Consider the following 27,655-nt stretch of genomic DNA (forward strand, 5'->3'; position numbering starts at 1 on the left):
AGATGTTACTTGTATTGGGCTGCCCGTGCCGCTCTGGCACTAACAACTTTCCAGCGTGATTTCTTTTTTTAAGAGCGAACGATACGAGATGAGTCAAAAGCAGCACAGTGATTGTTAAAAATAATGAGATGAAAAGAGGAATGGGATGAGGATTGAGGACCCTCGTTATGCAGGCCATGCTGCGGGCAGAGCAGAATGCTGTTGTTTTGTAGTTTAACAAGGCCACTGAAGCTGCCATGTGCTTTGGGGAGGCCAAATGCTACGCTAAAATATCCTATTGTGAGCTGTCACTGCCATGTTTACATAGCAGGGGCACCCCCACTCACCATCTATCTCTCTCTCTCTTGCTCGCTCGCTCTCTGTCTCCCTTTCTGTCTCTCTTCTCCTCTGGAATTTATCTCCTTTTGATCTCCCTTTCAAAGGTACCATGAGTTTGATAGACATGCGCGTCTTTAAAAAAAAGCAGGCAGTGCTGCAGACTGCGCTGATAAACTGGCAGCTGATGACAAGCGAGAGCCATCTGAAGCCTGGCGAGATGAGCGGAACAATGTGTCGTCCGGACGCTACAATGGTGCGAATCACCAGACGTATTAGGTGGAACTGATCTGATCCAACACCGCGGTTCAAAGACAACGGTAGCTACAGCAGTACCAGTCGACTGAGAACAGAAGCCAGCCTAACTAACTGTGGTTATGCTGTATGACAGACGGAATCCAGGAGAGAAACAAACAAACAAAAAGGGTAAAAAAAAAGAGAAAATGGTTTATTTTGATTTAGTTCACTAGCAGAATATCTATGAGCTTGACAAATTGGATTTGTGTTGTTTCTTTCCACTGTATTGTTTAGAAGCATAGTGGACTAGCTCCATTATAATCTCAAATGCGGGTTGTTTGCATTTGCAAGGCAGACTGTGTGTGTATGTGTGTAAGCTGGGATAAGGAACAGACACAATTGCATACAGTATATAGACACCTAGACATGTGAACACACACACACACACACACACACGCACGCACACACACGCACGCACGTGCACGCACAGCAAACCCTCCAGGTGCTTTTGATTATAGAACACCCTCCAGCACCTGACAACGTCTTATCTATAACAAAGAGCTTGCAATTTAGTATCCTTGTCATTTGCAATCCTCTTTTATTTTCCTCCATTTCAAACATGTTCAAAGTTCACACCCTCTTCGCTGTGTGAACGGCACCGCCTCAATAAACAACAAGCGCGTTATCTGCATCTACTTTCACACCATATTAGTGAATAGAGGCAGGAGCGCCTCTTATGTCCCTGGGCTATCTAGCTGTGATAAGGGAATTGCTAAGTACTGGATGTCTTTATGTGCAGTCTGCACATGTGGATTATTTACAAGCTTTGGGGTTTCCTGCTGCTAAAGCCGGCTCTGGGTGTCTTACAAATCCCAGCTCAGCGCGTAGCCACACAGTCAAGTCTGCTCTCTGCTGAATCCCCCTCGTTGCACCTTTAAATACTAGGAGGGAAAAACAGGAGACACATTGCAGACATGTATGGGTTTTATCTCTTTCTCTCACTTTACTCCCTTTATATGCATCTGCTGACCTAAAGTGAACATCAAAACACAACAAAGAAGCGGGATCGCAAGGCCGTGGTACCCAAGCAAACTTCTCAGAATGCATCGATGACGGATGACACTCGTCTCCTCATTTGAACCACTATAACCCTCTATACTTTGTATAGAGTTGTGGTTTAAATGTACTGTAATTCTGCAAACTGTTAATAAATACTTCAATCAATCAATCACTTAGTAAACTTGACCTGGTTCTGTACTATGTCCACTTTCTTCCCACTACGCAACATTTCTTTGCCAGAAATATCTGATCAACAAGCTCACAACGCGATGCGATTTGACCTTGTAGAGCCTCTATTTTCAGCAAATGTTCCCCGCAGAAGTACGCTAGGGCAGTGGTTCCCAAAGTGGGGTTCCGGGACGCCTAGGGGTCCTTGAGGAGGTTCCAGGGGGTCCCCGGCAAAATGACAGTTTGGAACCAAATGGACCCTTTGGTTCTGTAACTCTGAGAGTGTACAAATGGAACCAAATGGACCCGTTATGGTCCATTTAATTGGTTCCATTTGTACACTCTCAGAGTTAAATTAACTTTGATTTTACAATATCAATATTCAAATGCCATTAAATGTAGCCTAATGCATTTCAAACTGTGATGAAGTGGCTGGGAAGGGACAGAGGATCCAGGAAGGGAGATCTGGAGAAGAGGCTTCACTCAGGGTGTCCTAAACCAGTGGTTCCCAAACTTTTTCATGTCAAGGACCCCCAAATTGACACTAATTAGCCCACGGACCCCCATTTTGAAGAGATATGCCAGGAACCCCCATAAGAGAACCCCCATTTTTACGGCTCTAGCAGTGATTCTCAACCCGTTTAATTTCAAGGACCCCCAGTTTGACATGCATATTAGTCTACGGACCCCCATTTAATGGCATTTCTATCTCTGCGACCCCCAATTTATATTGTAAAATCAATGTGAATTTAACTTTGAGAGTGTACAAATGGAACCAAATGGATGCCCATTTGGTTCCATTTGTACACTCTCAGAGTTACAGACCCATAAAGGGTTCATTTGGTTCCAAACTATCACTTAGCTGGGGACCCCCTGGAACTCCCTCAAGGACCCCTGGGGGTCCCCCGACCCCACTTTGGGAACCACTGTGCCATACGGTTTCCCCCACCAACCCATCTGCGATGAGTCCAAGACTGGGAGAAAGACTTGTTTGTTCAGACAGGGAGACTTCTTTATTTTATACCAGTGTGTGTCCTCCTGCTCTCGGCAGAGCCGGGGAAGACCTTGAATGTGAAATGCTTTCCAGCAGATTGCTCCTAATTGCTAGAAGATGTGCATGCAGGTGTAACTGGATCCCTGCGGTCATGTGTTTCAGTGTGCGTGTGCGTGCGCGTGTGTGTGAGTGTGTGTGTGTGTGTGTGTGTAAGCGCTAGGCTGTGTATTTACTCAGTGGCTGGGGTTTACTGGGGGTCTATTAGCCAGGAGAGCGTGGCTCAGACACAGCCAGCAACAACACAGCGTTAGCTCTTAATGTAGTCCTGCTCAGCAGACTCCAGGGCCTCTGGCTCGCTTTCCATGGCCTCCGCAGGGGGCTTCAACACCGACGGCCTAAATGTCAAGGTTACTGGCTTGACTTTCTGACTGAGCGCACGTCTCAACTAACCTGACATTTGCTGTCCTGAGTATGTGCGTGCTTGAATGTCCTTTCAAACGCCAGAGCCCTGGAACTCTTAGCAGGAACTGATACCTATAGCTTAAGAGTTGGAGCTTCTGCTCATCTCCCACACCCACTTGCCGCAGCACAGCATGGGCAACAGACCACTGGACCAACTGGACCACAGACAGAATAGGCCAAGACTGTCTGTGTGTGTGTGTGTGTGTGTGTGTGTGTGTGTGTGTGTGTGTGTGTGTGTGTGTGTGTGTGTGTGTGTGTGTGTGTGTGTGTGTGTGTGTGCGCGCGTGCATATTGCATTCAGAAATTACATTATGCTATTGTAGAAAGTGGCCTCGAACTCACAGAGGCTAGGAGATGCAACTGATATCCATTGTTCACAGCAGGACTCGTATTAGGGGGAAGGGGTGTTTTGCGTGTGTAAACACAGTAATAGAACTCGCTAGAAATCAGTGTCATTTTAATTGAAATGCATATGATTTTGGTGAGGGGGGTGGAGGAGGGGTTGGGGCGAGGAACGAGTATATTTATATTAATTGCGGGAAGGTGGGGGGGGTGGGTCACCGTTCTGTTTTTTTGCTCACAGTAACATGAACATTTATCTGCAATGCAAAGCAGGGAAAGGCTGGTTTTCCAGTAAGTATATAATTAATGCCATTTCCAAAAAAGCCACTCCACATGGAAAACAGGGCCCCCCGTGCTCAAACCTTGCATATTACGGGGGCCCTCGCAACAACACTCTCCAACCCGTGTTTAGATTTCCAAACTAATTCATGTAGAATACATAAATAAATCAACGTTTTATACCCACTTCAAACCATTAGATTCCCCTTCCTTCGCATCGCACTTTTCAACTCATCTATTAATATTTATGACAAGGCTAAACATTCCAAATAGTCATGTTTAAACAATATAGGGCATGCCTCCGCACTTACATAAGACCAAAGACAACTTCAATGAAAGAAAATCTCTTTTGTTTGTTTGGTTGTTTGTTTGTGATACTGTGCAGAGACAAATGCTTTTTCTATTGCTTTAAAAAAATAAAAAATAGAGGTATCAGAAACTATAGATGAAATGGCGTGAAAAGAAGGGAGTTGAGGAAGAGAATCGCAAAAAGGCGGGGAGAGAGACACAATAGAGAGAGGAAAGGGACCAGGAGAGAAAAGAGAGAGGTAAAGACAGCAGATTAAGATAAAAGGAGCCTAAATGAGACAGAGAAAGAGGCTCACAGAGATACACTACAGAGAGAAACGAAGAGAATAAGAGAGAGAGAGAGTGAGAGCGAGAGAGAGAGAAAGGGAGAGAGAGAGTAAGACAGAGAGAGTAAGAGAGAGAGCGAGAGAGAGAGAGAGAGAGAGAGAGAGAGAGAGAGCGAGAGAGAGAGAAAGGGAGAGAGAGAGTAAGACAGAGAGAGTAAGAGAGAGAGCGAGAGAGAGAGCAGGCACAGAGGGGAGAGTAAACAGTGACCCGACCAGGCGGTGGGTCTTTCGGAGCCTGGTACAGAGGGATGACCCTCGGCTCGGGGAGGTCAGCTCAGCTATGCAGTCCTGACAGCTTCCGTTTGCTATGTGCTGCGCGTTTGTTTGGATTCTCCAGCCTCGCTTAGCCGGCAGCTTAACAACAGATGGCTGAAGAAGGCCTCTATTCAGTGGACTGTGGCTCAGAAACACACATCAAGTAAGACACACAAGCAGCATAGCAAAACCACACAATTGTGCGTGTGTGTGTGTGTGTGTGTGTTTGCGTGCGCACACACACACACACACACACGTGCACACACACACGTGCGCACGCACGCACATGCACATGCACGCGCGCACACACACACACACACACACACACACACACACACACACACACACACACACACACACACACACACACACACACACACACACACACATGCAAATGACATGGATTGTCAGAGTTGCCCATGCAGCAAATAGGATGATGGCAAATAAGGGTTGGCTTTGCTGGGCAGCAAATACTTATTTGCTTATACCTGCTTATGCGCAGCAAGACGTGGAGACAAACACAGGAGCAGATACGCACACGCAACAACATGCAAGAGCGAATCCAAGTGAACAAACACATACGCACACACACACACACACACACACACACACAAAGTGTTGTCTGATTACAGCAAACAACTTCCTGTCACGATTCAATAAGTGAGCAAAGCTCCTCTCGGTGAAGGCATTTCCGTCCCCTGCCATTCAGCAGTTATTAAATGAATCCAGTGTTTATTACGGCTTTAGTGCGGTGTAAACTCATAAACACCCTCCCGGAGTACAAGGGGACCTGTCAACTAAATATTGTTTCCCTCGCGAGTCGCTCTTCCACCTCAATTACGCCTTTCAACTTCGCCAGGCTCAGTATGATGAAGTGGCAGTAAAAATCATTCACATTAATACACCATTGTGCATCTGCTGCTAAAGGTAATTAAAGAAGTAAATGACTCATAAGAATAGACATATTAGACGCAAAATGAAAGGCAACTGGGCTGCCTCATGAAAATATGTACCATTAAGATACTGCCTTTTCATATTGGGGTAATCAGCTCCACTAGCCTGATCCTGATTTAATCCACTCCAGTGGAAAGTCTATCAGTGTGCGGCCGCCTCTGCCTCTCCTCCTCTCTCTATCTGTCTGTCTTGTCTGCCTCCCTCTCTCTCTCTCTCAATCTCTCCCTCCTCACTCTCTCTCTCTCAGCTATACGCCCAGCATCCTGCTCTGGCATCATCTACTCTACTGTATGAATGCCTCCACTAAAGAGGCAGGTCACAGGGAGGCAAATCAGTCGGTGAGCGTGGAGCAGTGGGGCAGTCAATGTGTAGCTTTCATTTACATTTAGCAGACAGATGGAAGGAGAGAGAGAGAGAGAGAGAGAGAGAGAGAGAAAGGGAGGGTCGACATTGGAGAGGATGAGAACTAACACACGAAAAAAATAAAACAATTCTCTCTTTAATTCCCTGCCCTTCTCTTTTCCTTCTGAGCATATGACGCCCGGGGGATGCCCACCATTGCGTTTAGCTGCAATTTCCATTGAGTCGATAAGAGCAAGGGGGAGGATGGTAGAAGGCTGGGTGGTGGTGGGGGTGAATTGGCCAAGGCGTATACCAACTGTGCTGGGTACATAGACGGACCGGGCTCTGAAAGCACCCGCTACTACTGATTGCATGGTGGGTTGGAGGAGTTGCATCATGGGTTGGTGGGTGCGGAGTGTTGTGCTTTGGGTAAAAGAAAGAAGAAGAAAGAACACAGGACGCTTCCCAGAGCCCAGCATGAGTCCTGGAAGATTGTGAGCAGATTATATTATTGGGTGAATCATATATTGTTTAGAATGGGAAGGTCTGCCTCGCCTCAGTCTCACACAACTTTACCCAAACCCTCCAGAATCCAGCAGGGTAACAGATCCCCCCCAAATCTCTCAATTGTATTAGTGCTGAATGCAGATGAATGCAGTCGACGGACTCTCGACGCACTAAACTATAAAAAGCAGCATGCTCGGGGTCGGGGAGGGACAAACTATTCACAGACTGGAGAAGTAACGGTTTGCTCGGTCCCTCAGCCACTACGATTCAGGGGCTTTCTGCAACCTGCACTGATATTAATATTAGACGAAAAAATTAATAATAAAAAAAAAACAGTACATGAATAATGCCAACAATGGGTAAACTAGACAACAAGTCTGACACTGCCTCCAGGCCAAATATAACAGCCCCAGTGCGTTGAGTGATGTCCTTCCTCAAGAGGATATAAAAAGCTTAAGCTCGATATTGATTTTACTTAGACAGGACATGGGACAGGACTTTGATGTTGTATTATTTTTTTTTGTTTTTCTTTGGGGGGGAGGGGGGGGGGGGGGGGGGTGTGTGGAGGTGTTGAAGACCATCGATTAAAAAAATAAAAATAAAAACAGCAGCTCATTCTAACCTCTGGTGTACAGTATAGGGCGTCTGACTATCACGACTTTTACAAAGGACACACACTTGAACCTCATTCCATCTTGACCCTGCAGACCTAACACATCATGAGATGCTGGATGGGGTGTTGGGTGCTGTCTGGTGGGTGGGGTTTGGGGAGGGGGGGGGGGGCGATTCCCAATGTGTGAGTGAGAGTTGCTCCAAAGGAGAGGATTTTCTATAAATCACACACCGGTCCAATTGGCTATGGATTGAGTTGCAGAGAGAGAGAGACAGAGAGAGAGAGAGAGAGAGAAAGATAGACAGAGGGAGAGGGGGGAGAGGGAGACAGAGACCAGAGAGCACAGAGAGAAAGAGAGAGAGAGACGGCTCCCTGGGAATAGCCGGTGTCTCTGTTGAAGTCATTCCAAGATGGGTAATATGATCCCACACCGCCAGGAATAAAGGGAAGGGGAAGAGAAAAGAAGGGGGTGGGGAGCGTGGGGGACTGGGAGGGTAGGAAAAAATCAGATTGCTTTAACCATAAAGCAGTGTAATCTCCAGCCGGGGTCTAGACACATCACCCGTCAGACTGGACTACAATGTATCAAAGTCTCACAGGTGAGAGAGAGCTATATACTCACATGGTGGGCCCAACTCCTATACGGCATGTGTGCTTTTGTTTCTTGAAGTGCCCCCCAACATTCCATTTGCTTTTTAATTTATTTTATTTATTGAATCCGCAGAAATGCTGGTAGGGAACAAAGACTCTGGTGTGGAGTGTTTGTGGACTGACAAGTCGTGGGAAAAGTGTAAGCACTTTTCGAAACGGGCGTCGAGGCTTAATTAGCATTCGTAGCGCGGCGCGGCGACAGAATTGCCCATCCTCAATCTGCCCGAGCCACCTTCAGCCCTCGGTGCCGAGGCTTCCTGAGCTGCGGGCTTCAATAAATGTCGCGGGAGGAGAAAGATCGCAACCCAAATTAAGTTATGTGCTAAGCTTAAAGGGTTTACACAAACATGTGAGGGAAATATTAAACAACGGCAAACTGAGACCGGAACGGAGGAAACCCTGGCTATGACAAAAAATAAATAAAGCCGTTCTTGATGAAACTTTAATCTGCACACATTTTAACACATATACTACTGTTGCCATACCCCTTACAAGACGTTGAATCGTTCATTATAATGACCAAACATTCGGTACAATCATCCTATAAGCGTGCACAAAAACAAAAACACAAAACAGCAAAGGCTTTGTGATATTAGGACGCAAACACAACGTGAAATGCGGAAGGCAGGAGTAGCACCAAACAACAAGCTCTGCAGGAACCAAGGGCATGTGGGCTATAGAGCTGGGGGAGGAGGGGTGCGTGGTGGGGTGGGGCGGGGTGGGGCTGGGCAAGGGGAATGACAGACTGCTGTTCAACTCCATTAGCTGCTATGTGAGAGGGGTGCATCTAGCAGCACACGACCTGTGAAGAATCTTAGATCTCACTCTATCTTGGAATGGGGGGATTGCCGCATTAATTCTAGGAAACTGTAATCTCTCAAGCAAATCAAATTACTCTCATTAAGCGCACGAAGAAAACTGCCTCTGTAATAAGTATGTATAAAAAAGTATTTATTACCAATAATCACCTCTTTAAATATGAGCCCGCTTACATCGGCTTTTTTATTTTTTGCTGATTAAGTTTAAAAAACGAGGGGGAAACATGGAAGGGCACGCACGTGCATGCGTACACACACACACACACACACACACACACACACACACACACACACACACTCTAATACACAGCTCATGGAGTTTATGAGAGTGGCTGATGCAGTGATTAAAGGGGAGGGTAGAGATACAGTGCTTGGGGGCCTTGAAGAGGACATGCCTCACCTAGCCATAAAAACACACCTCTGTCTTTAGGCCAGCACCAGAATGGCTCTCCGTGGGTTCACGCAGAGGTGAATCGCGGGGGAATTTACATGTAAAGTAGCACATGTCATCGCCCAGAGAGAGTGCGGCTTTGCACACATATAGCTGTGCATTGGAACTTGGCACGCGCTTACTGACCGCTGACTGGCACCGGCAGAACAACATCACTCCTGAAACACAGACAGCTGCTGCCGTCTCTCCGCGCCGCGAGCGGCTCACTTCTCTCTCATTTACATAATTTCGGGGCACCACCCAACGCTCCTCGCTGTTCATCCCGACAGACAACGTTGTGTTTCTGTTTGTAAGGCGTCGGTCGCGGTTCGAGGAATAAACAGAAAAAATAATGTTGTGCTGTACTGTAGGTCGGGGAGTGTGTGTTATTCCGGGATATGACATCATTGCAAAGAATAGGCCTGGCCACCCTGCCAAGTATAATTGCCTTGCTCGTAAATAGAACAGACACGTATCCTCCCTGTGAGAAGCAATATTCTTGTCCCCCTTTCCTTTTTTTTTTCATAGAACCAATTAATTACATCAAAAAAAGCTACAAGAGAAGTTAACAAAAACATATCAAAATGGGTAATAAATATGACTTGGCTCGACAAAATCAATTACAATCGCAGGTCACTAGGTCATTCATTTACTGGATCAGCATAATTACCTGTTTTTTTTTTCTCCCCTTACTGTGTTATTCATCTGGGACACTTATGCTCTGGCACACCACAAGAACACACTGCACTTATTATTCAATTCACAGAAAACATGTCTGTCAAGCTGGAACGCAGGGAAACTAATATCCTCTAAAACACTGCAAGAAATAAAGAATAAAAACTAAAGTAAGAAAGAAATCTCTTTAAAGAAAATACTGTATATAGAGAGAGATTGATAGATATAGATAACTATATATTTATAATATACACACACACTGCGTACACACACACACTGCGTACACACACACACACACACACACACACACACACACACACACACACACACACACACACACACACACACACACACACACACACACACACAAGAATTTGTATGATTATGTTGGTGATAATTGATATCTGTAATTTGGGCTTGGCAGCCAGACAAGTTCAAGCAGTCTTGGAGCCCTGCGGCAACAAATCTCTGCCTGCTTGCTTGTTCATCTTTGCCTGTCTATCAAAGAGGCCACATCCACTCCTGTCTGCCATGATTCATAGTGGGCAGGTGAAGAGGACGGAATCAGAGAGCCAGTGATGGAGGGGTACACTGACAAGGAGAAATGGACAGATAGAGCAGTGGTTCTCTGACTTTTTCACATCAGGGACCCCTATAATAACATTTGGCCATAGACCTCCATCTGAAAATAATTTGAAACATTTTAACGACACAAATCCTTCTAAAGATTTGTGTCTACTTTCCACTTTGTGGCTATTTTCAAATATCCAATGTATAAAGGGTTAAAGTGGTTAAACTGCTTTTGATGCTATATTAACTAATTTGGCTGAGGATCCTCTGGAACCCCGCCAAGAACCCCTGGGGGTCCCTGCACCCTACTTTTTAGAAGCACTGAGACAGAGGAAGAGAACAGATACAGTAGCCTGAGAAGCCAGAGATCGATGGATTGACAGAGTTTTACAGAGAAGCCAGAGATTGATGGATTGACAGTTTTACAGAGCTCTTTGTGTGAGCTCTTTCAGTAGATGGAGGTGTTTACCGTTTATCCCTCTTTACACACGAGAGCAGACTGCAGCCAGTCAGCCTGCAGACTATCACATTAACACTTTGTAAACATCCAGCCATAAAGATAATTATTTTTGATTGTGGGTCTCGTCGTCGCAAGGCTTCTCTTCCCCTGCCCAACATCTGGTCGAAATGTGGAGCAGAGAACCGAGCTCTCTGGCTACCGCTCAGGTGGTTTTACAGACATACACACAGAAATACACTGTGTGTGTGTGTGTGTGTGTGTGTGTGTGTGTGTGTGTGTAATCCTCCCCCCACACACACACACATTTAGTTTACACTTCTTGTTGCTCGGTGACGAGTCAGCGGAAAGGCAGGAATCATAGACCACCACATTGCACCTTTCAGGAAGTGATCCTTAGTCTTTCCCCTCTTGTCAGAGAGCCTGCTGGGATATGTCCAGAAGGAAGGCCCAGCAGAAAGGTGGACAATGTATGGGTACATTTTCTCATGTTTAATACGGTTTTAAGCAAGGCCACAGGTAAGGCTTGAAATCACCCACGATGATGGTCAAAAGCAAATAGTGTGTCATGAGTTCAACTCAGTGGAGGATACGTCATTCTGATTTGAATGGCAATAACGATCCAACGATCCAGACGGTTGATGTTCACGATCCGTCGCTAGCAGTCAGCCCCCCCCGACAGACAGCGGAACAGTGTTGGACAGAGCTGGGGGGATATGGGGTTGATAATCTACCAAGAAACAGTTACCACCAAGTCCCCTGTCCCCTCACCTCGAAATCCCACAGGCCCCGTTTTCAATTTAACACAGCACTCGGTCACATTTCACTCGTTGCGAGGCCAAGGCACATCTTTGACACTTTTACATTAGAAACACAGCCCTCTGCTGATTAAAAGCCTTCTCTCTGCCTCTTTCTCCCTGCCTCTCTCTCTCACTCTCTCTGCGTGGTGAGTGGTAATGTGAGATGGGTGTCCATTTCCTGTCCTCTTCTCTCTCTCTCCAAATCAACCACAAATAACTCGCAGCCTTCTGGGCCTATCTTGATTTCACTCCAAAAAAGATAAGGACACCATTTATTGTTTTCATTGAGCCTGAGTGCTAAGACAGAGAGTGCCGAATCACTCTCAGATGGAGATAAATACACCACAAATGGCTAATTCAATCCGTCTTCAACGCGATTGTCTTTTGAAGTGAGGTGAATATAAGAGGATGAGCACACACTATGAACGTGGAGTCTGACATGGTGATGATGTCAGCTAGAAAATCTAGAATTATTGTCGATAGTGAGGAAAGAATGAACAGCCTACTGTAACTTGACTCAGAAAAATCAGTTAGCCGGTCTCCAGTACTGCTACAGCATGTGTGGAAAAAAGGACTGGGCCATTTTATATCTACTACCATACCCTCCCATTGTAAACAAGTTGATACGACTAAACAATAAACATATACATGATGTATACTGCTGGTTCAGGCTCTTGGACCTCAGTGACACAGCCGAGCCACGGCCGTGAATTCCCAACATGCATCAGTGTGCGGCGGCGAGAACACTGAGCAGTAGCGAGTATTTACTGATGTGGTTATCTTGTCCTGTGACGGGCGGAATCACTCAATCAGCGAGCGACACACGGGCTGCAGGCGAGCGTTCCTGCAGGCACATCCCCTGACTTCATGGGAGGAGCGGGCGTCACAGTGTTAGCCAAGCCAAATTTGATCAACAAATGCAGTTCCCCTGTGCCACAGCTATCTGAGATGAAGATGATATTATGTGGAAGTGAGCAAAGTGATGAAGACAGCACACAGAGAGAGAGAGGGAGATGGAGAGAGAGGGGGGGACTCAGAGAGAGAGAGAGAGAGAGAGAGAGAGAGAGAGAGAGAGAGAGAGAGAGAGAGATCTCAATGTGGAACCTTGTCTAAGGCTGAGGCTTCTTAAAGGCAAAGTGCCCCTCTTCTGGAGACAAGGGGTAGGTCTCCTAGTTCATTCTAATGGGGGTCCTGAGCCACACAAACGCTCCCTTTAACGGATACAGGAGCCAAGCATTTTTATGCCGTGCAGACAGACTACAAATTAATTATCAAAAACCCTGGATTAAAAAATAAAAACTCATCTGTCCAATGCAGTTACATACCAATTAAAAACCCAATCCTGGCAGACTCCGACTGACACTTCTAATGATCCCCTTTAAAGAAAAATTACTGACATGTACGCCAGTTATTAAAAAGGTTAGCGAAAATTTGCATTTAGCAATGAGGAAAAATAAATATAGTGTCGAGTGCGCAGATAAGAGCTCGGTAATTAAGTGCAGGCATGGCGGTGGAGGGAAACATTTGAAAGAATATAAACCTGGACTAGTTTGCTCCCAATGCTGTTGCCCTACAGATATTTTACATTATTCAATCCAAAACACCATCTTTCTGATTCTAACTTTTTCTTTTTGCATGTTAATGTTTAATAAGGGCCCTTGGCTATCTATGGGCACAATTATTAGATATCCTCAGAGAGGAATTGAAAAATTAATCACACTCTCTCAATGTTGTACTTCTCTGATCCATTGGAAATGGCTCTAAGAGCTGCGCTGTGTTTCTCTCGTATACTTGTGCATCTAAACAACACATCCAGTCTGCTGCCAGAGACCGCTTGCTTGTGCAGGGGAGACAATTGCGTCAATACAGTAATTACACTGATTATTTATACGTTTGCCACTTATCCTCGTGTGCCCGCGACATGGATAAGCCCACTGCGATGCGCCGTGATTACAGACATGTTTATCCCCGGACAAACAAAAGGAGAATTGGGCACGTGTGCAGCAATTACCGCAAAAAATATTACACCAAGTGGTGTGGTGGGGATTCCTCTACGGCAGGAAGTTGTGTCGATAAGTGCAGACATTAGGGAAATGACTGCCTAACTCTCTCTCGCACATATTCATGCATGTCGCATGTTTGTACCCCCCCCCCCACACACACACACACACACACACACACACACACACACACACACACTCCCTAAAGTATATATACAACTCAGTAACAGCATGCATATTTGCTGGCAAGAAATTGCATATGCAAAGATCGCATTGAAGAACAGACATCTTATGCATTGTGAATGTTCAGAGGACTACATTATGCATTATGTGTGGCCCTTCAGGTTCTCAGCAGTCTTTGCTACATGTGACCCATATGCTGTTACCGTATATACGCGCTAATATGTGAAATGTGTGCTAATGTGTGGGAAAAAACAGATTCTGAGTTCCAACAGCTGACAGTGAGATTAGATTCACTGTGACGGAACCACTGGGCCCAACACTGTGCTACACGTCACCATCATTACACCTATAGACAAGCCACAGATGTCTGGGCTCTCCCTGTGTGTGTGTCTGTCTGTTCAGAGGGATGGAGGAGCAGTCCGGTCCGGTGTGGTGCGGTGCCGCAAACCCATGTATTCCTTCCAGCGTCCTGCCCAGTGAGACACACTCAATTGGAATTCCCATGACTCCACCCCACGTCCAATAGTCAGTAACATTTGTACTGTTTACTGTGTACCCACCCACCCACGCACACACACACACACACACACACACACACACACACACATGCACGCACCCACCCACACACATGCACGCACCCACCCGAATATACACAAACAAGGAGTAGACAGAAGACAGCCCTCCTCCCTAAACAACTCGTTCTGAAAAACATCTGCCCAGAAGCAGCAGCATGCAGGGTTATTTCTTTTTCTCCTTTTGTCCACTCTTTCTGTCTCCCAAGGCATGTCATCCAGCTTTAATCAAGCATAAAATGGTCATAAATATTTCTTTCTGCTAGATTTCACATTCACATTTCAAGTGAGGACATGATATACCCCCCCCCCTCCCTGTCCCCTCTAGGGGGTACCTAATGCAAAAAACAGTTACTTATATTCAAGGCTCATGTTCCCTCGGTCAAACGCAGAACATATTCCCAGTTCACAGAGAGGGGAGGAAAGGAGGGGGACGGCATAAAGGACCGTCTTATTTTCTGTACCATTTACTGGCTAGTACTTTCACAGCCATCCCATTACATCATGTCAATGATTGTAAACAAGCAAATAGCACAACAACAGCAGAGCCCAGAGCAATGAGATCCGCGCGCACGCACACGCGCGCACACACACACACACACACACACACACACACACACACACACACACACACACACACACACACACACACACACACACACACACACACACACACACACACACACACACACACACACACACACACACACACACACACACACACACACACACACCTGCTGTGAAGGTAGCAGAGGAGGAAAACATCCTGTGTTTTTAACTGTCCATAATATATATATATACACACACATACACTGTACATAATTTTTGTGTGTGTCTAAAGACAGGAAGGAAAAAGGGGAGAGAGTGGCTGAGAATTGATGCCGAGCGTTGTTTCAGGCCAGGCTAAGTATTTATGGCGCGCGTCGTTCACACAGGATGCAGAGGTGCCATCACTTTTATTTATGACCAGACATCCCATCAGGGCACATCATTCTCTAAATGGTATACAGCCGGTCGTACCAGTGAAACGCCGCCAACATGCCATTTGTCTCTCGAATAGAGGCCACGTCTCTGGCACAACACGCAGGGGGTCGTTATTAACCCATTCTGACCTGAGATCAGATTCATACGAGGTTTCCGCTGGACACACACTGGGTCTGATTAACCCATTCTGACCTGAGATCAGATTCTAAAAAATGTCAGTCGTTCTTCGATTTTTTCAAAAAATAGCAGACCTACAAGCTCGTAGCGCGCCACTCGGTGGCGCGCTATGAGCTTGTAGATCTGCTATTTTTCAATAGCTAAAGCATAACACGATGCCAACACCACAATGGGTTCCCGTTCAGAATGGGTTAATCACTGATACATACGTTGATGGGCGAACGCATGTCAAACAATCAAATTTACTCCAAGGGGACCCGGCGCCCGCACTGACGGTCCACGCATATTTACTTCAGCCGGGTGCTCATTTGATCACCGGTGTCAGTCGTTTATCATATTTCACACGCTGCACCCCCCCAAAACACAAAGACACTTTTATTTTCCCCCTTTCTCCGGGTGTTCCTGTATCATTTCAGTGCCCTAGGAAAAGGGATACGCCGTGCAAACCAGTAACAGCCTGCAACCCACAGAGCAAGGTCAGTGTCTCTCTCTGCATCCCCGCCTGGTCTGTGATCTCTAGAGTGACGGGCGGCCGGGGGAAGGAGACACATTCCTTCTACTTTATTTTTTTTGTTTTTTTTCCCCCTTCATATCCCATTCTGCAGAAAGTAATTTAGCAGTCACCAGTAGCACATGGAGGACCATATACTATAGATGCTATGGAGGATGGGTAATGGCTTTGCAAATGACATATTTCTGTTGCCTAACCTACAACATCGACCATATTCACACAGCGGTCACTTCATGCTATAGGGAGGGGCTGGGGACACCAAGGATTATAGCATAATTTGCGTCTTCTGGAATCACGATTCTTCGGATTTCAGGTAAGATTTCTGATTGAATATGATTTCAGGTGAGGCGGATGACTTGCAGTTGCAGACGTGTTTAGGTTAAACCTTTCTCTCCCACTCCCACATTTGTATTCCAACTGCCACACTGTTTTGTTCCTGTCTCCTTTGGATCATTTCAGCCAACAACAACATCCTTGTTAAGAACACAAAGGACACAAAAGGAAGCCAGACTGCAGGTGAGTCGCCGGCGGGAGTTCACCGCTCCTCTATCCTGGTTCCATCCTCACCAGATAACCTGTTCAGAGCCAGCCTGCAGTCCTCAAGGAGCTGGAGACATGGCGGGCACGGCCGTCTCATGACACTCCAGGGAGCAATATCTGAGGACTGCGTGCTAACAGACGGCAGTGGGCGGTAAACAGGCGTTCAGCCACTGCCATCACTTAGCTCTCCGCTTGTGTCCCGGCAACCCCCAGCCAGGCAGTCCCCCCCTCCCCTTCCCCCCCCCCCCCCTCCCTCTCCGTCACCCATGAGGCTCGGCCAAGTCTCCGAGGGCTGACACTGTGAATGAACAGTGACGTCTATTATCCACACTGTGCGACTAGATTATGAATAAGATATAAGAGCCAGCTTCCACTACAGGGCTTTCGCATTAGGGAGGGATTCTTCTGCACACGCACAGTGCACACATGTGATGCTGGGCGCGCCGGTATGTGTGCACGGCATGCACATGCTGTACATACATGTCTGCACAAACTTGTACAGATGAACATTGCAACACACACACACACACACACACACACACACACACACACACACACACACACACACCTCACAACTACAGCGTGTAAGTGCACCATCACAGTGTCCTCCTGAGCATCCAATATAGGCTTTAATCTGAGAGGAATGCTGCAACAAGGATTAGGGCTTATTGAAACAAATAAGTGTTTTAATGGGAGACGGTCTCGGTTTCAATTTCAATATCTCGTTTAACCCTTATCTGCCCAATTCCTTGGGGCCCATTCTATGTTAATTGGATCTACATTGCACTAGCATTGGGGGGTGTTAACAAGCACAGCCTATGAATATTAATTACCCTGAAGTTTTCCTGCGTAGCAGAGACTTCCCTGATACATATTAATTCTATGAAGTTTTTAAAGTAGAGCTCTCATTAAAAATGGATAAGCCCTGCGCTCAAATGTTTTCCCATGAGGAGCCGCGCATCCTCAACTTTATCCCCAATAAATTGGGTCAAATTGGCCGTCCTGAAAGAATAGCACTTCCTAAAAACGGCATTATGATTTGCCTCAATGTAAACATTCCAATCTGGTGAAACGGGGAAGGAGTGGGGAGTGAGGGGGTTGTGGCTGTTTTGACAATGGCCATTAAACCCAGTCCTGTCTGAGCCTGTACTTTTCCCCACCAGTCTCCTGGGGCACTGTTAAAACGGTTACTTATTTACAGCCCTAAACACACAAGCTGCTTGGCTAAACAGAGAAAAATTAGTCTATGTGACCATCTGTGTGATGGTGTGTATGTGATGGTGTGTGTGTGTGTGTGTGTGATGGTGTGTGTGTGTGTGTGTGTGTGTGTGTGTGTGTGTGTGTGTGTGTGTGTGTGTGTGTGTGTGCGCGTGCGTGCATGCGTTGACGCACGCACGTCATGTGTGATGTGTTTACCTGCCATGTGAGCATGTGTTCATGTACTGTACTGTACATGTGAATGTGTGTGTGTGTGTGTGTGCGCGTGTGTCAGACTTGGGGCTGTGATGTCACACTCAGAGTGCAGTGGTGAATGAGCGTGTGCACCCGGCATTTCTTTAAACCAGTCGAAGCTCTGTGTAGTTCCTCCTATTTTTGGTATAGAGCCTTGGTGGTCAACTAAGAATATAGGATTGAAATGGTTGAATAAAACAGGCAGTGCATTAGTCGTCCAATCTCCCTATAATTATGAGGCGTATAGGGCATGGGCTAGCCTGCCATGTCCATGCCAGCTGCCTCAGACACCTGCTCAAACTTTTAGACTTGCCCACTTCAGCACAAACACACAGGCCATCAAAAGAGCATCCGGGCGCCACGCACAATGAGAGCCACTTCACGCTCGCTAATGATACCAGCATGGAGGCACATCATTTACATATAGGAGCCTAGCCCACGCGCACGAGTACACGCACACACGCACCTGCACATTCATATATTGGCAGAGAAGAGGAGAGAGAAAGAACGAAAGAACGAAAGAAAGAAAGCGAATTCCTGCCATTCTTATCACAGTAAGTATAGGGGACCTTTCACAAGCTTACAACTTACTTTCCTCACCTACTCCTCTCCACTCCAAAACATCTTCTTTTGCTAAGTACTGACCCTTTGTTTGACCTAACTTCCCTTACCAAATGCTGTTGTGTTGCCAGCCAACCGACCAACAACTTCTTTGTTGGTTGGTACATGAGTGGGTAAATGAATGGTGGTGGGGGTCATCTTATTTCCCCTCACCCCCCCCCCCCCCATAGCTGAGCTAGTGTGTGTGTGTGTGTGTGTGTGTGTGTGTGTGTGTGTGTGTGTGTGTGTGTGTGTGTGTAAACAGGATGTCAAGCCATGGAACAGTCAACTATTTTAAACTCTGTGCTTTAGTATATATGCAGACATGTGCAACCTGGGCTTCGTCTCTCTCCACTCTCATGGAGGCGATCGGCTGGAGGTAGACTCAACAAAAACGGATGAGTTCATGCGCGGGCCATGTTGGAAGGCATCCATGAGACAATAGAGAGGTGCTAGACGCGTTAGGTAACCTCCCAAGACTCATGAACAGAACAGAACAACCCCAGAATGTTTTCTTTTTTAAAGAAAAGCTCTGAGAAGTTGCAAACTAGACTAAACAGGTCTTCTCTGAGGAGAAACATAGAAACATTGCGTGGAACAATTAACTGTATATATATAAAAAAGGCAATATGTCTCAGCAGAAAGAAGCTTTGGTCTGTGCTGAAGTTTACACTGACACACACTGTGTGTGTGTGTGTGTGTGTGTTTTTCCCCTTTAATAATAATGCCCCTTCTCTATTTTTCCCGACATACCATCACATTACTGTCCAATTTTCACCTCCATCTGTGTGATTATTAATCAGATCACACATCAATTGCCAGAACCAGCAAAGAAATTCAGCCTGTAATAAAACTGTCATGTGCTGCAGTATAAAGACAGATGTTGCCAGTTGTGTGATAACATAATTAAACTGTTCTGTGAGGGATTCCATAAAATTATTCAAATTGGACGAGCACTATCATTTTACCAATAAAGCAATTTAGGGCAATGTGCAGTGTCATAACACTGATGTTATCCTCTCCGCCAGATTTTCCAATAAGTCGGAGCCTCTGTTGCGGCCGTGGCCCATCTGACAATATGACCAGTTTACACGCAGATACCTGACAGCTCTCACAGATGGAGGACAGAGCACCCTGCACAGCAGGGCTGTGCATGGGAACACAAGATGCTTCTGAGTGGGATCCTTCTCTCGGAAGCTGTGGATTTGGTCGCTCTCTCAATCCCTGTCTCTCTGTGTGCACGTGCGTGCACACCACCAGTGCGTTTCAGGAAGGAAGCGACGATTCACAGGATTAGCCAGCCCCAGCCATCGGGACACAAAGCACTCGCGTACACAGAGAAAAGTGGGCCTTTATCCTGCACACGTCTTAAGATATGCAGCGTTTCACAGACATATAATTCTGCCGTGGAGCAAAAAGAAAAACCATACACACAAAGACACAGGGCGGGGATTCAATTTGAATGTTGTGCGTTGATAAGGCTCTCATTATGGAACACATGTGTGTTTGAAATGAATCCAGGCAGGTCCCTCACTGTCTTACTCTCTGCTGCTCCACTTGCGCCGAGAGCGTACAATGTGGGATGCTAACACTAGAGATGCTAACTTGAGAGCTACTTTCAAAATGAACAGCTCAACGAGATCTACCCACCAAAAAGATTATGATTCCATTGCTGAAACTACCGATAGTTTAAAAATTTACCTTAGCCTTTGGAATAGCAGCACTGGCGTTACATATACGTATAAGACGTACAATAAGAATGACCCGACCTCTAACCAGATGCTGTTAACAGCTCTCATCCAGCGGGTGAGCGACAATCCGCAAACCCTACCTGGGCCCTCATCAAACCCTACCTGGGCCCTCATCAAACCCTACCTGGGCCCTCATCAAACCCTACCTGGGCCTCATCAAACCCTACCTGGGCCCTCATCAAACCCTACCTGGGCCTCATCAAACCCTACCTGGGCCTCATCAAACCCTACCTGGGCCCTCATCAAACCCTGTACACTCAAGATAATATCCCCGCTGCCACCCTTAGATCTCCATATACTGTATGGAGCTGACCTGTTCTGACATTCCATATGTTGATCTGACCTCATCAAACCCTGTACACTCAAGACATGCTCCTTATATGGCCAGTACAGAATTCATTCCATATGTTGACCTGACCCCCCCATGCCAAAGCGCCAGCGCTCGCCCAGCAGTCTGCTGTCAACGAGGTGGATGTGTGCACGGGACCTTTAGGGCGAGGTCGCTTCTCGCCCTCAGGCGTCTTACTGGTATACACTATACAGTGTGTACAGTATACTGCATGTATGCGTGATCTGTATATCTGTGCATACGGTGTGTGTGTGTGTGTGTGTGTGTGTGTGTGTGTGTGTGTACACACAAACACACAAAAACATGTGTACTGTATGTGCATATTATCATGTGATAGTACAGCTTATCACCGAGAGCAGAGTTCAGCCAGGCCGACGGGAGACGTGTGCTTCCATCCTCTCCAGTCCTCCCAGCCAGGGACCTTGTAAGTCGTGCATTATGCAAACACGCAACCTGTGAATGCCCTCACAGCTTTTTTTTTTTGCTGCCACCGCGGTCAGTGTTGCCATGTCCGCTTATTATAAGTTGGCCTTGTTTTTCTGTAAAGTTGCTTGAAAATAAACTTGTTTCTAAAGTTTCTTCCTAATGTTGTTTAAAACAGTGCTTATCAAACATTGTCATGTCCCCAGCCCAGATTATGTAATTGTCCGCGTATTCCCATCTGACCACATTTTGTGCCAGGCACCCCCATGCCAGATTTGTGTTGTTAAAATGTTTAAAAAAAATTAAAATGTTGCACTTCTCTCACAAGATCTTTTTGAAAATAGCAGATGTAAAATGCAGCCTGTAGATTGTCTATTTTCAAACAACCGATGTATATAGGGATAAAGTGCTCATGTGTTATCTTGGGCTTGTTTACATAGACCTGGTTGCTTAATTCTCTCGCAAAATCTGGCAACACCGACCGTTGTGTGCGAAGAGCAATGCATGCAACTGTCTCTCTCTCTCTCTCACTGTACACGCAACACTATGGACGCGAGGAGTCAAAGAAGAGACGAGAAAAGATTTCTTAAAATTATAATAATAAAGAAAATCCGTGCAATAACTGGTTTGCCTTATCTTGTGATTTGTAACAAAGCTTTAGAGCACGTGTTTGACAAAGCAACGTGGCTGGATGTGTGTGTGCGCAATAAAAGAAAAGCAATTATTCATTTTGCTGGGTTTTTTCCCCCCCTCCACCGTTCTGATATTGTTGGGCTGCATTTACATTATTGCAAGCAAAAAGGAGGCCTAATATTTTAGAAATCGCTCGAATTTGATTAAAGGACTGTGCTAAAAGAAAGGATATTAATATCTAATACTCCAGCAGTTGTATCAGTCCAACAGCATGTCTACTTAAAGGAATAGCTTGCATGCTTAAACGTGCAAGATATTATAAATGTGGCACCAGAATTGACCATAAATCACAAGAAATACCACTATGGGTACGGACTTGAATGCCCTGAGGACCACAGCCCCCAGAGGCAGAGCAGCCAAGACAACAACTCTCTAGCATCAGCAATGTGACTGCACTGTTTTATGTAACTATAACTACATAAACAGCGTTGCTATGGCCACGCTCTCATTACAAAACAACTTCCGGTTGCAAAATCAGGTTACCCCACACCCCCACCCAACCCAAAAAATATATTTCACAGTTTGGGGGGGGTGTTTTTGTATGGTGTTTGTCTTGTCTCTTATCTTACTTCCTCAAGGGGACAGAGGTGAAAACCACAAGTTCTGTGCTGTAAATTATAAAAACAACAACAACAAAACAAACGGGGAAAGAAAATACAGAACACCTCAACTCTCGGGTGTTGCGAGACAAATCTGAATCTGCTGTTGTAGAGCTTATTTTGTACTTGTTCAAAGAAAACACAAATCCATATATTATGCACAAGTGACTGCAAACCAAAGCTAGGCACAGCCAAACGAGGAAGGCCTCAGCCGCCCTCACATCACAGAACGTGGACAACATCAAAACAGGAAGAGTATATGTTGCAAAAGCACAAGTCAAACCACAGAAACACACACACAAAAAAACAAACACTTTCTCATAATTCATTTCACATGCACTGTAGTTACCACAGAGACAAGACGAAATAGTTCTTACCTTTATACAGAAACCACTTTCCTTTCTCTCTTAGTTTATACTAGCTAGTATAGCTTATTTAAAATAAAATAAAAACAGTATTTGACTTACTAATAGAGATGCTTAAATCAAACCTATGGTCCACTTCCCCACAAATCTGCCTAGTCTACAAGATGAATTCCCCTGTCAGGATCAAGATGATCAAACAGATTAGAATTATTTTATCCCCCCGTCCTTATTAATGAGCACTGTCTTTCATAGTTATGTTCCCTAATAAGAATAAATGATATGCCATTGCCAGGTTTGTTGTTCCTAGTGACGCAGGGGGACTCTAATACATTTTGCACTTTGAGTCAGAGAATGTCTTTGATTGATTTTCCTTTCCTTTCTATATAACCCCCCCCCCCCCCTCCTCCCCCACCCCCATGTTTTGCGCAGAACAAAGGCCAAACGATACAAAGAAAAAATAAATAAAAGGTGGCATGTCAGTGGTTTGCCATAATATATCAGTGTGCAAGCCACAAATAAAAGTTAAAAAGACAGACTGGGAAATGTCACTGAAAGTAAAAAGTTATCAAGTAATTGAGCGAGGATCTTAATGCCCGAGGGACAATTAACATGGTTCATGGTGCATGAGTGAAAATCCTGGGTTAGTCTAATGGGAGAATAAAAAGACTGCAATAGGCTGCCTTCTCTGGGAATGCACCCCCCCCACCCCACCCGGGTAAGTAGCCTATCAAAGCCCAGTGTCAGGAGCCCAGAGAGTGAGACATCTCGTCCTTCATCCAGAGCATGCGCCATTTATCACACAGAACAATTAATACGCCTTCCCTCTGTTTCGACTCCAAACCGCAGGCAATGGAAATTAACTGTTGGATTTGTTCACCATGCATGCCATAAAGGAAAAGCCATGCAGTGGTTTGTGTGCTGTATTAGAAAGCACAGGAGGGAGAGAGGGGGGGATGCTCCTGTGATACACTGAACCGTGTTTACTTGGAACTAGAAGAGAAGAGAAGGGGGGGAAAAAAGCTTATTTTTTCTGTTCTTCTCTCCCTGTGCATAAAAATGCCAAGATGGATCTTTGAGAGTAATAGTTCTTTCTGGATGACTAGAAAACAGGGCCAGCCCTGAACGGCTGGCTCAATCCTACAGGGAAGACCCCGGCCTCCACCCCATCCCTCCCTCTTTGGTGTCAAGTGTGCATCTATGACACTGCTCTCTCTCTCTATCTCTCTCTCTCCCCCCCCCCCCCCCCCCCCCCCCCCCCCCGCCACCCCCTCTCTCTCCCCCTCTCTCTCTCCCTCCTCCTCCTCTCTCTCTCTCTCCCCCCCTCTCTCCCTCTCTCTCCTCCTCCTCTCTCTCTCTTGCCCTTTCTCTCTGTGTGTCTGTCTCTTTCTCGGTCTCCTCCGCCTCACATTCATCAAAGTTGTAACCCCTGTTGTCTTTGCAGAGCGAATCAGAATGCGCCCCTGGCAAAGAATGAAGGAAAAGTCAACAGGAATTAAGTTTCAGTGCAACTGTTTACTCAACTGTGGCCTGCAGTTATTGAAATGTTATCCACGGTTTTGTGTGACTGCTGCGGTAATGAATTCAGTATGGCTGTGATTTTCTCACTGACGACATGCTCATTCTGTGCTAGAAAAAAGGTGGAGGGCCAGGGGGGTGGGGTGGGGGGGCGGCGGTGTGTCGGAGGGACAGCAGGGATACAGGAAAGATAGACAGTCTGTGGGGCTGTAGGGCAACAGGGATACAGGACAGATATACAGTCTGTGAGGCTGTAGGGCAACAGGGATACAGGACAGATAGACAGTCTGTGGGGCTGTGGGGGGGGCAACAGGGATACAGGACAGATAGACAGTCTGTGAGGCTGTAGGGCAACAGGGATACAGGACAGATAGACAGTCTGTGGGGCTGTAGGGCAACAGGGATACAGGACAGATAGACAGTCTGTGGGGCTGTAGGGTAACAGGGATACAGGACAGATAGACAGTCTGTGAGGCTGGGGGGCAACAGGGATACAGGACAGATAGACAGTCTGTGGGGCTGTAGGGCAACAGGGATACAGGACAGATAGACAGTCTGTGGGGGGGGGGGGCAACAGGGATACAGGACAGATAGACAGTCTGTGGAGCTGTAGGGCAACAGGGATACAGGACAGATAGACAGTCTGTGGGGCTGTAGGGCAACAGGGATACAGGACAGACAGACAGTCTGTGAGGCTGTAGGGCAACAGGGATACAGGACAGATAGACAGTCTGTGGGGCTGTAGGGCAACAGGGATACAGGACAGATAGACAGTCTGTGGGGCTGTAGGGCAACAGGGATACAGGACAGATAGACAGTCTGTGGGGCTGTAGGGCAACAGGGATACAGGACAGATAGACAGTCTGTGAGGCTGTAGGGCAACAGGGATACAGGACAGATAGACAGTCTGTGGGGCTGTAGGGCAACAGGGATACAGGACAGATAGACAGTCTGTGGGGCTGTAGGGCAACAGGGATACAGGACAGATAGACAGTCTGTGGGGCTGTAGGGCAACAGGGATACAGGACAGATAGACAGTCTGTGAGGCTGTAGGGCAACAGGGATACAGGACAGATAGACAGTCTGTGGGGCTGTAGGGCAACAGGGATACAGGACAGATAGACAGTCTGTGGGGCTGTAGGGCAACAGGGATACAGGACAGATAGACAGTTTTGGAAGAGCGCTGACAGCAGCAAGTCCATATTACACCCTATTGATTTCTTTGTATAATAATTAATAACATATCGTATGTAGTCTGATGCATTAAAATAAGCCGTCCAGTGTAGTTGTCGTGACGGCTTTATTGACTTTAAATGCTTCAAAAAGTATTTAGTGAAATCCCATAGAATCGCTTACACTTGATGTGTGTATCATCGTGGCATGGTATGTCCACAGACACTCCATGAACTGTACTGTACTTCACTGCATATTAATTTATTCCATTATCCATTTTATATAACATTTATTTGATACATACTAGGTAGGTATAAAATATTCTGCTAACACATAAAACATTCTATATAGCTCAAGCTAACTTGCTACGTTTGCCCCTAGATGGACCCTGTAACATCGCATGCTCCAGGTCTGTTTGCCCCTAGATGGACCCTGTATAACATCGCATGCTCCAGGTCTCCAGTACAGGTCTTCTCAAATACAACGGAGACCCTTCCCACCCACCAAAGTAACGTGTGATTATTAATCATAATGTAACTGTATTGTAGGTGTCCCGAGGCCACCCCGAGGTGTAATATAGGGCATATACAGTATGGGCTGCGATAAAACACCAATGCTCCATGTTCCAACCTTTGTTCCTCCTCTTTGCACTGAACGCTGACAGATATGCTGTGACAACAGATGATGGCAGCGACGAGGCCCGTGCGAATCCTCACCAAACAGCTCCCCTCCCCTCCCCGACAACAGTCATTCGGCCGGATGGGACACACACAGCACGCGGGGGTGAGGCGCACGCGTTGCTCTTTTCAAAGACGTTTTCCCTTAAACGCGCATGTCGTGTGCCACGCATAACGTTGACACTCACAGTTAACGCTTGTCTGTTTGTGTTTCAGCGACAATAAAAGCACAACACACACCCCGTCCTTGTTGGTTGGACAAGGGGAGGGGGATGAGAGTCTGGCATTAGCCACTGAGTGCGAGGTGTGTTTACAATGAGCCGGGGGAATAGCCTGACATCCCATCGGATGTGGCCGCTCTCTCCCCCAGACTGTCCATAGACGTCCTGTGGCACCTGCACACTTAAAAATGTGCCCGACCGCCTCGATGAATATTTCACCCACATGCAGATGCCGTGTGGGCTGTCATAAACACGTCACATGGACCAAATGCGGCATCAACACAAAGCAGCAGAGCGCACTTACTGCAGCCTCGCATCTTTAAATATTCAAAACAACCCCCTTTAAATATACATAAATAATAATAATAATGTGTTTATGTACTAGATGTACTCCTGGCCCCCGGGGGATTAAATATTAAGGGGGCACTTTAAGAGAAGGGGATTGTGGCCGTCTGTTGACATGGCTTAATGAAAGCGAAGGCAGGTGTGAAAGGAGCGGGCAGTGCTGGGTGGATCTACCTGGTGCTGCTGGAGGTTAGGGTTAAAGTGCTGGGTGGGTTTACCTGGTGCTGCTGGAGGTGCAGGAAGTCGGCCGCCGTAACCTCCACTGACTGCGGCGTGGACGTGCTCTTGGGCCGGCTGTCTCTGGCCCCTCCCTCCACGCTCACCGTTCCATTGTGATTGGCTGGGCTGTTGCTCGTCGCCTCCGTCCCAGATTCTTGCATCATGGCTTAAAAGACCTGAGAGGTAAGAGAGACGAGAGAGAGAGACGAGAGAGAGAGAGAGAGACAGAGAAAGAGAGGGAGAGAGAGAGAGAGAAGCAGCTGTTAAAACACACTGCATCGAGGCCGCGTTTCAACTCGGAGCCAAACTATAAACACGTGTCATATCCTTCCCACACTATTTCGCTTTTTATTACAGGTTTCCCCTGTTGGTTTGTGCCTCCCTGTGTTTCTTTGTTTGTTTGCTTGCAGCGGTTTTGCAGTGAGGCAAACACACGCATGCACGTGCACATGGACTCCATCATCTCCACCCGGGTAATGAACTCACTTCTTTTGTTTTGTTTTTCCTGAGCAGAGCCTCCCTCCTGGCAGATGACATGTCCATATCAGGTTGGAGAGGAAAGGGGAGTATAGGGCTGGCCGATATGGACAAAACACCATTTTATTTGTCCAAATACCTCGATATCAATATTGTGACGATAATTTCATATTGTAATGATAATAAAATAAAATACAGGGAAAGGGAAGGAGAGAAACAGAGAGCTGACTTGAGGGTCTGTTTGTGCTCTCCTACAGTACATGGGG

General features: G+C 46.4%; 1 protein-coding gene across 7 annotated transcripts in view; it reads right to left on the reverse strand.

Moving 5' to 3' along the window:
* Positions 1-27,655, reverse strand: part of foxp1b (forkhead box P1b) — a 173,642-nt gene that overhangs the window by 73,091 nt on the left and 72,896 nt on the right. For 6 of the 7 annotated variants that reach the window (XM_080774872.1, XM_080774870.1, XM_080774871.1 and 3 more), the window contains exon 4: positions 26,912-27,088. In XM_080774872.1, coding sequence (XP_080630998.1) covers positions 26,912-27,076 — 165 coding nt within the window. In that variant the 5' untranslated portion in view covers positions 27,077-27,088. Of the gene's footprint in view, positions 1-26,867; positions 26,876-26,911; positions 27,089-27,655 lie in introns of those variants that run through there. The other variant, XM_080774873.1, reaches the window with a different exon arrangement.

This window comes from Protomyctophum bolini (genome assembly GCF_963924005.1).
Source record: "Protomyctophum bolini genome assembly, chromosome: 2".
NCBI classification, from domain to species: Eukaryota; Metazoa; Chordata; class Actinopteri; order Myctophiformes; family Myctophidae; genus Protomyctophum; species Protomyctophum bolini.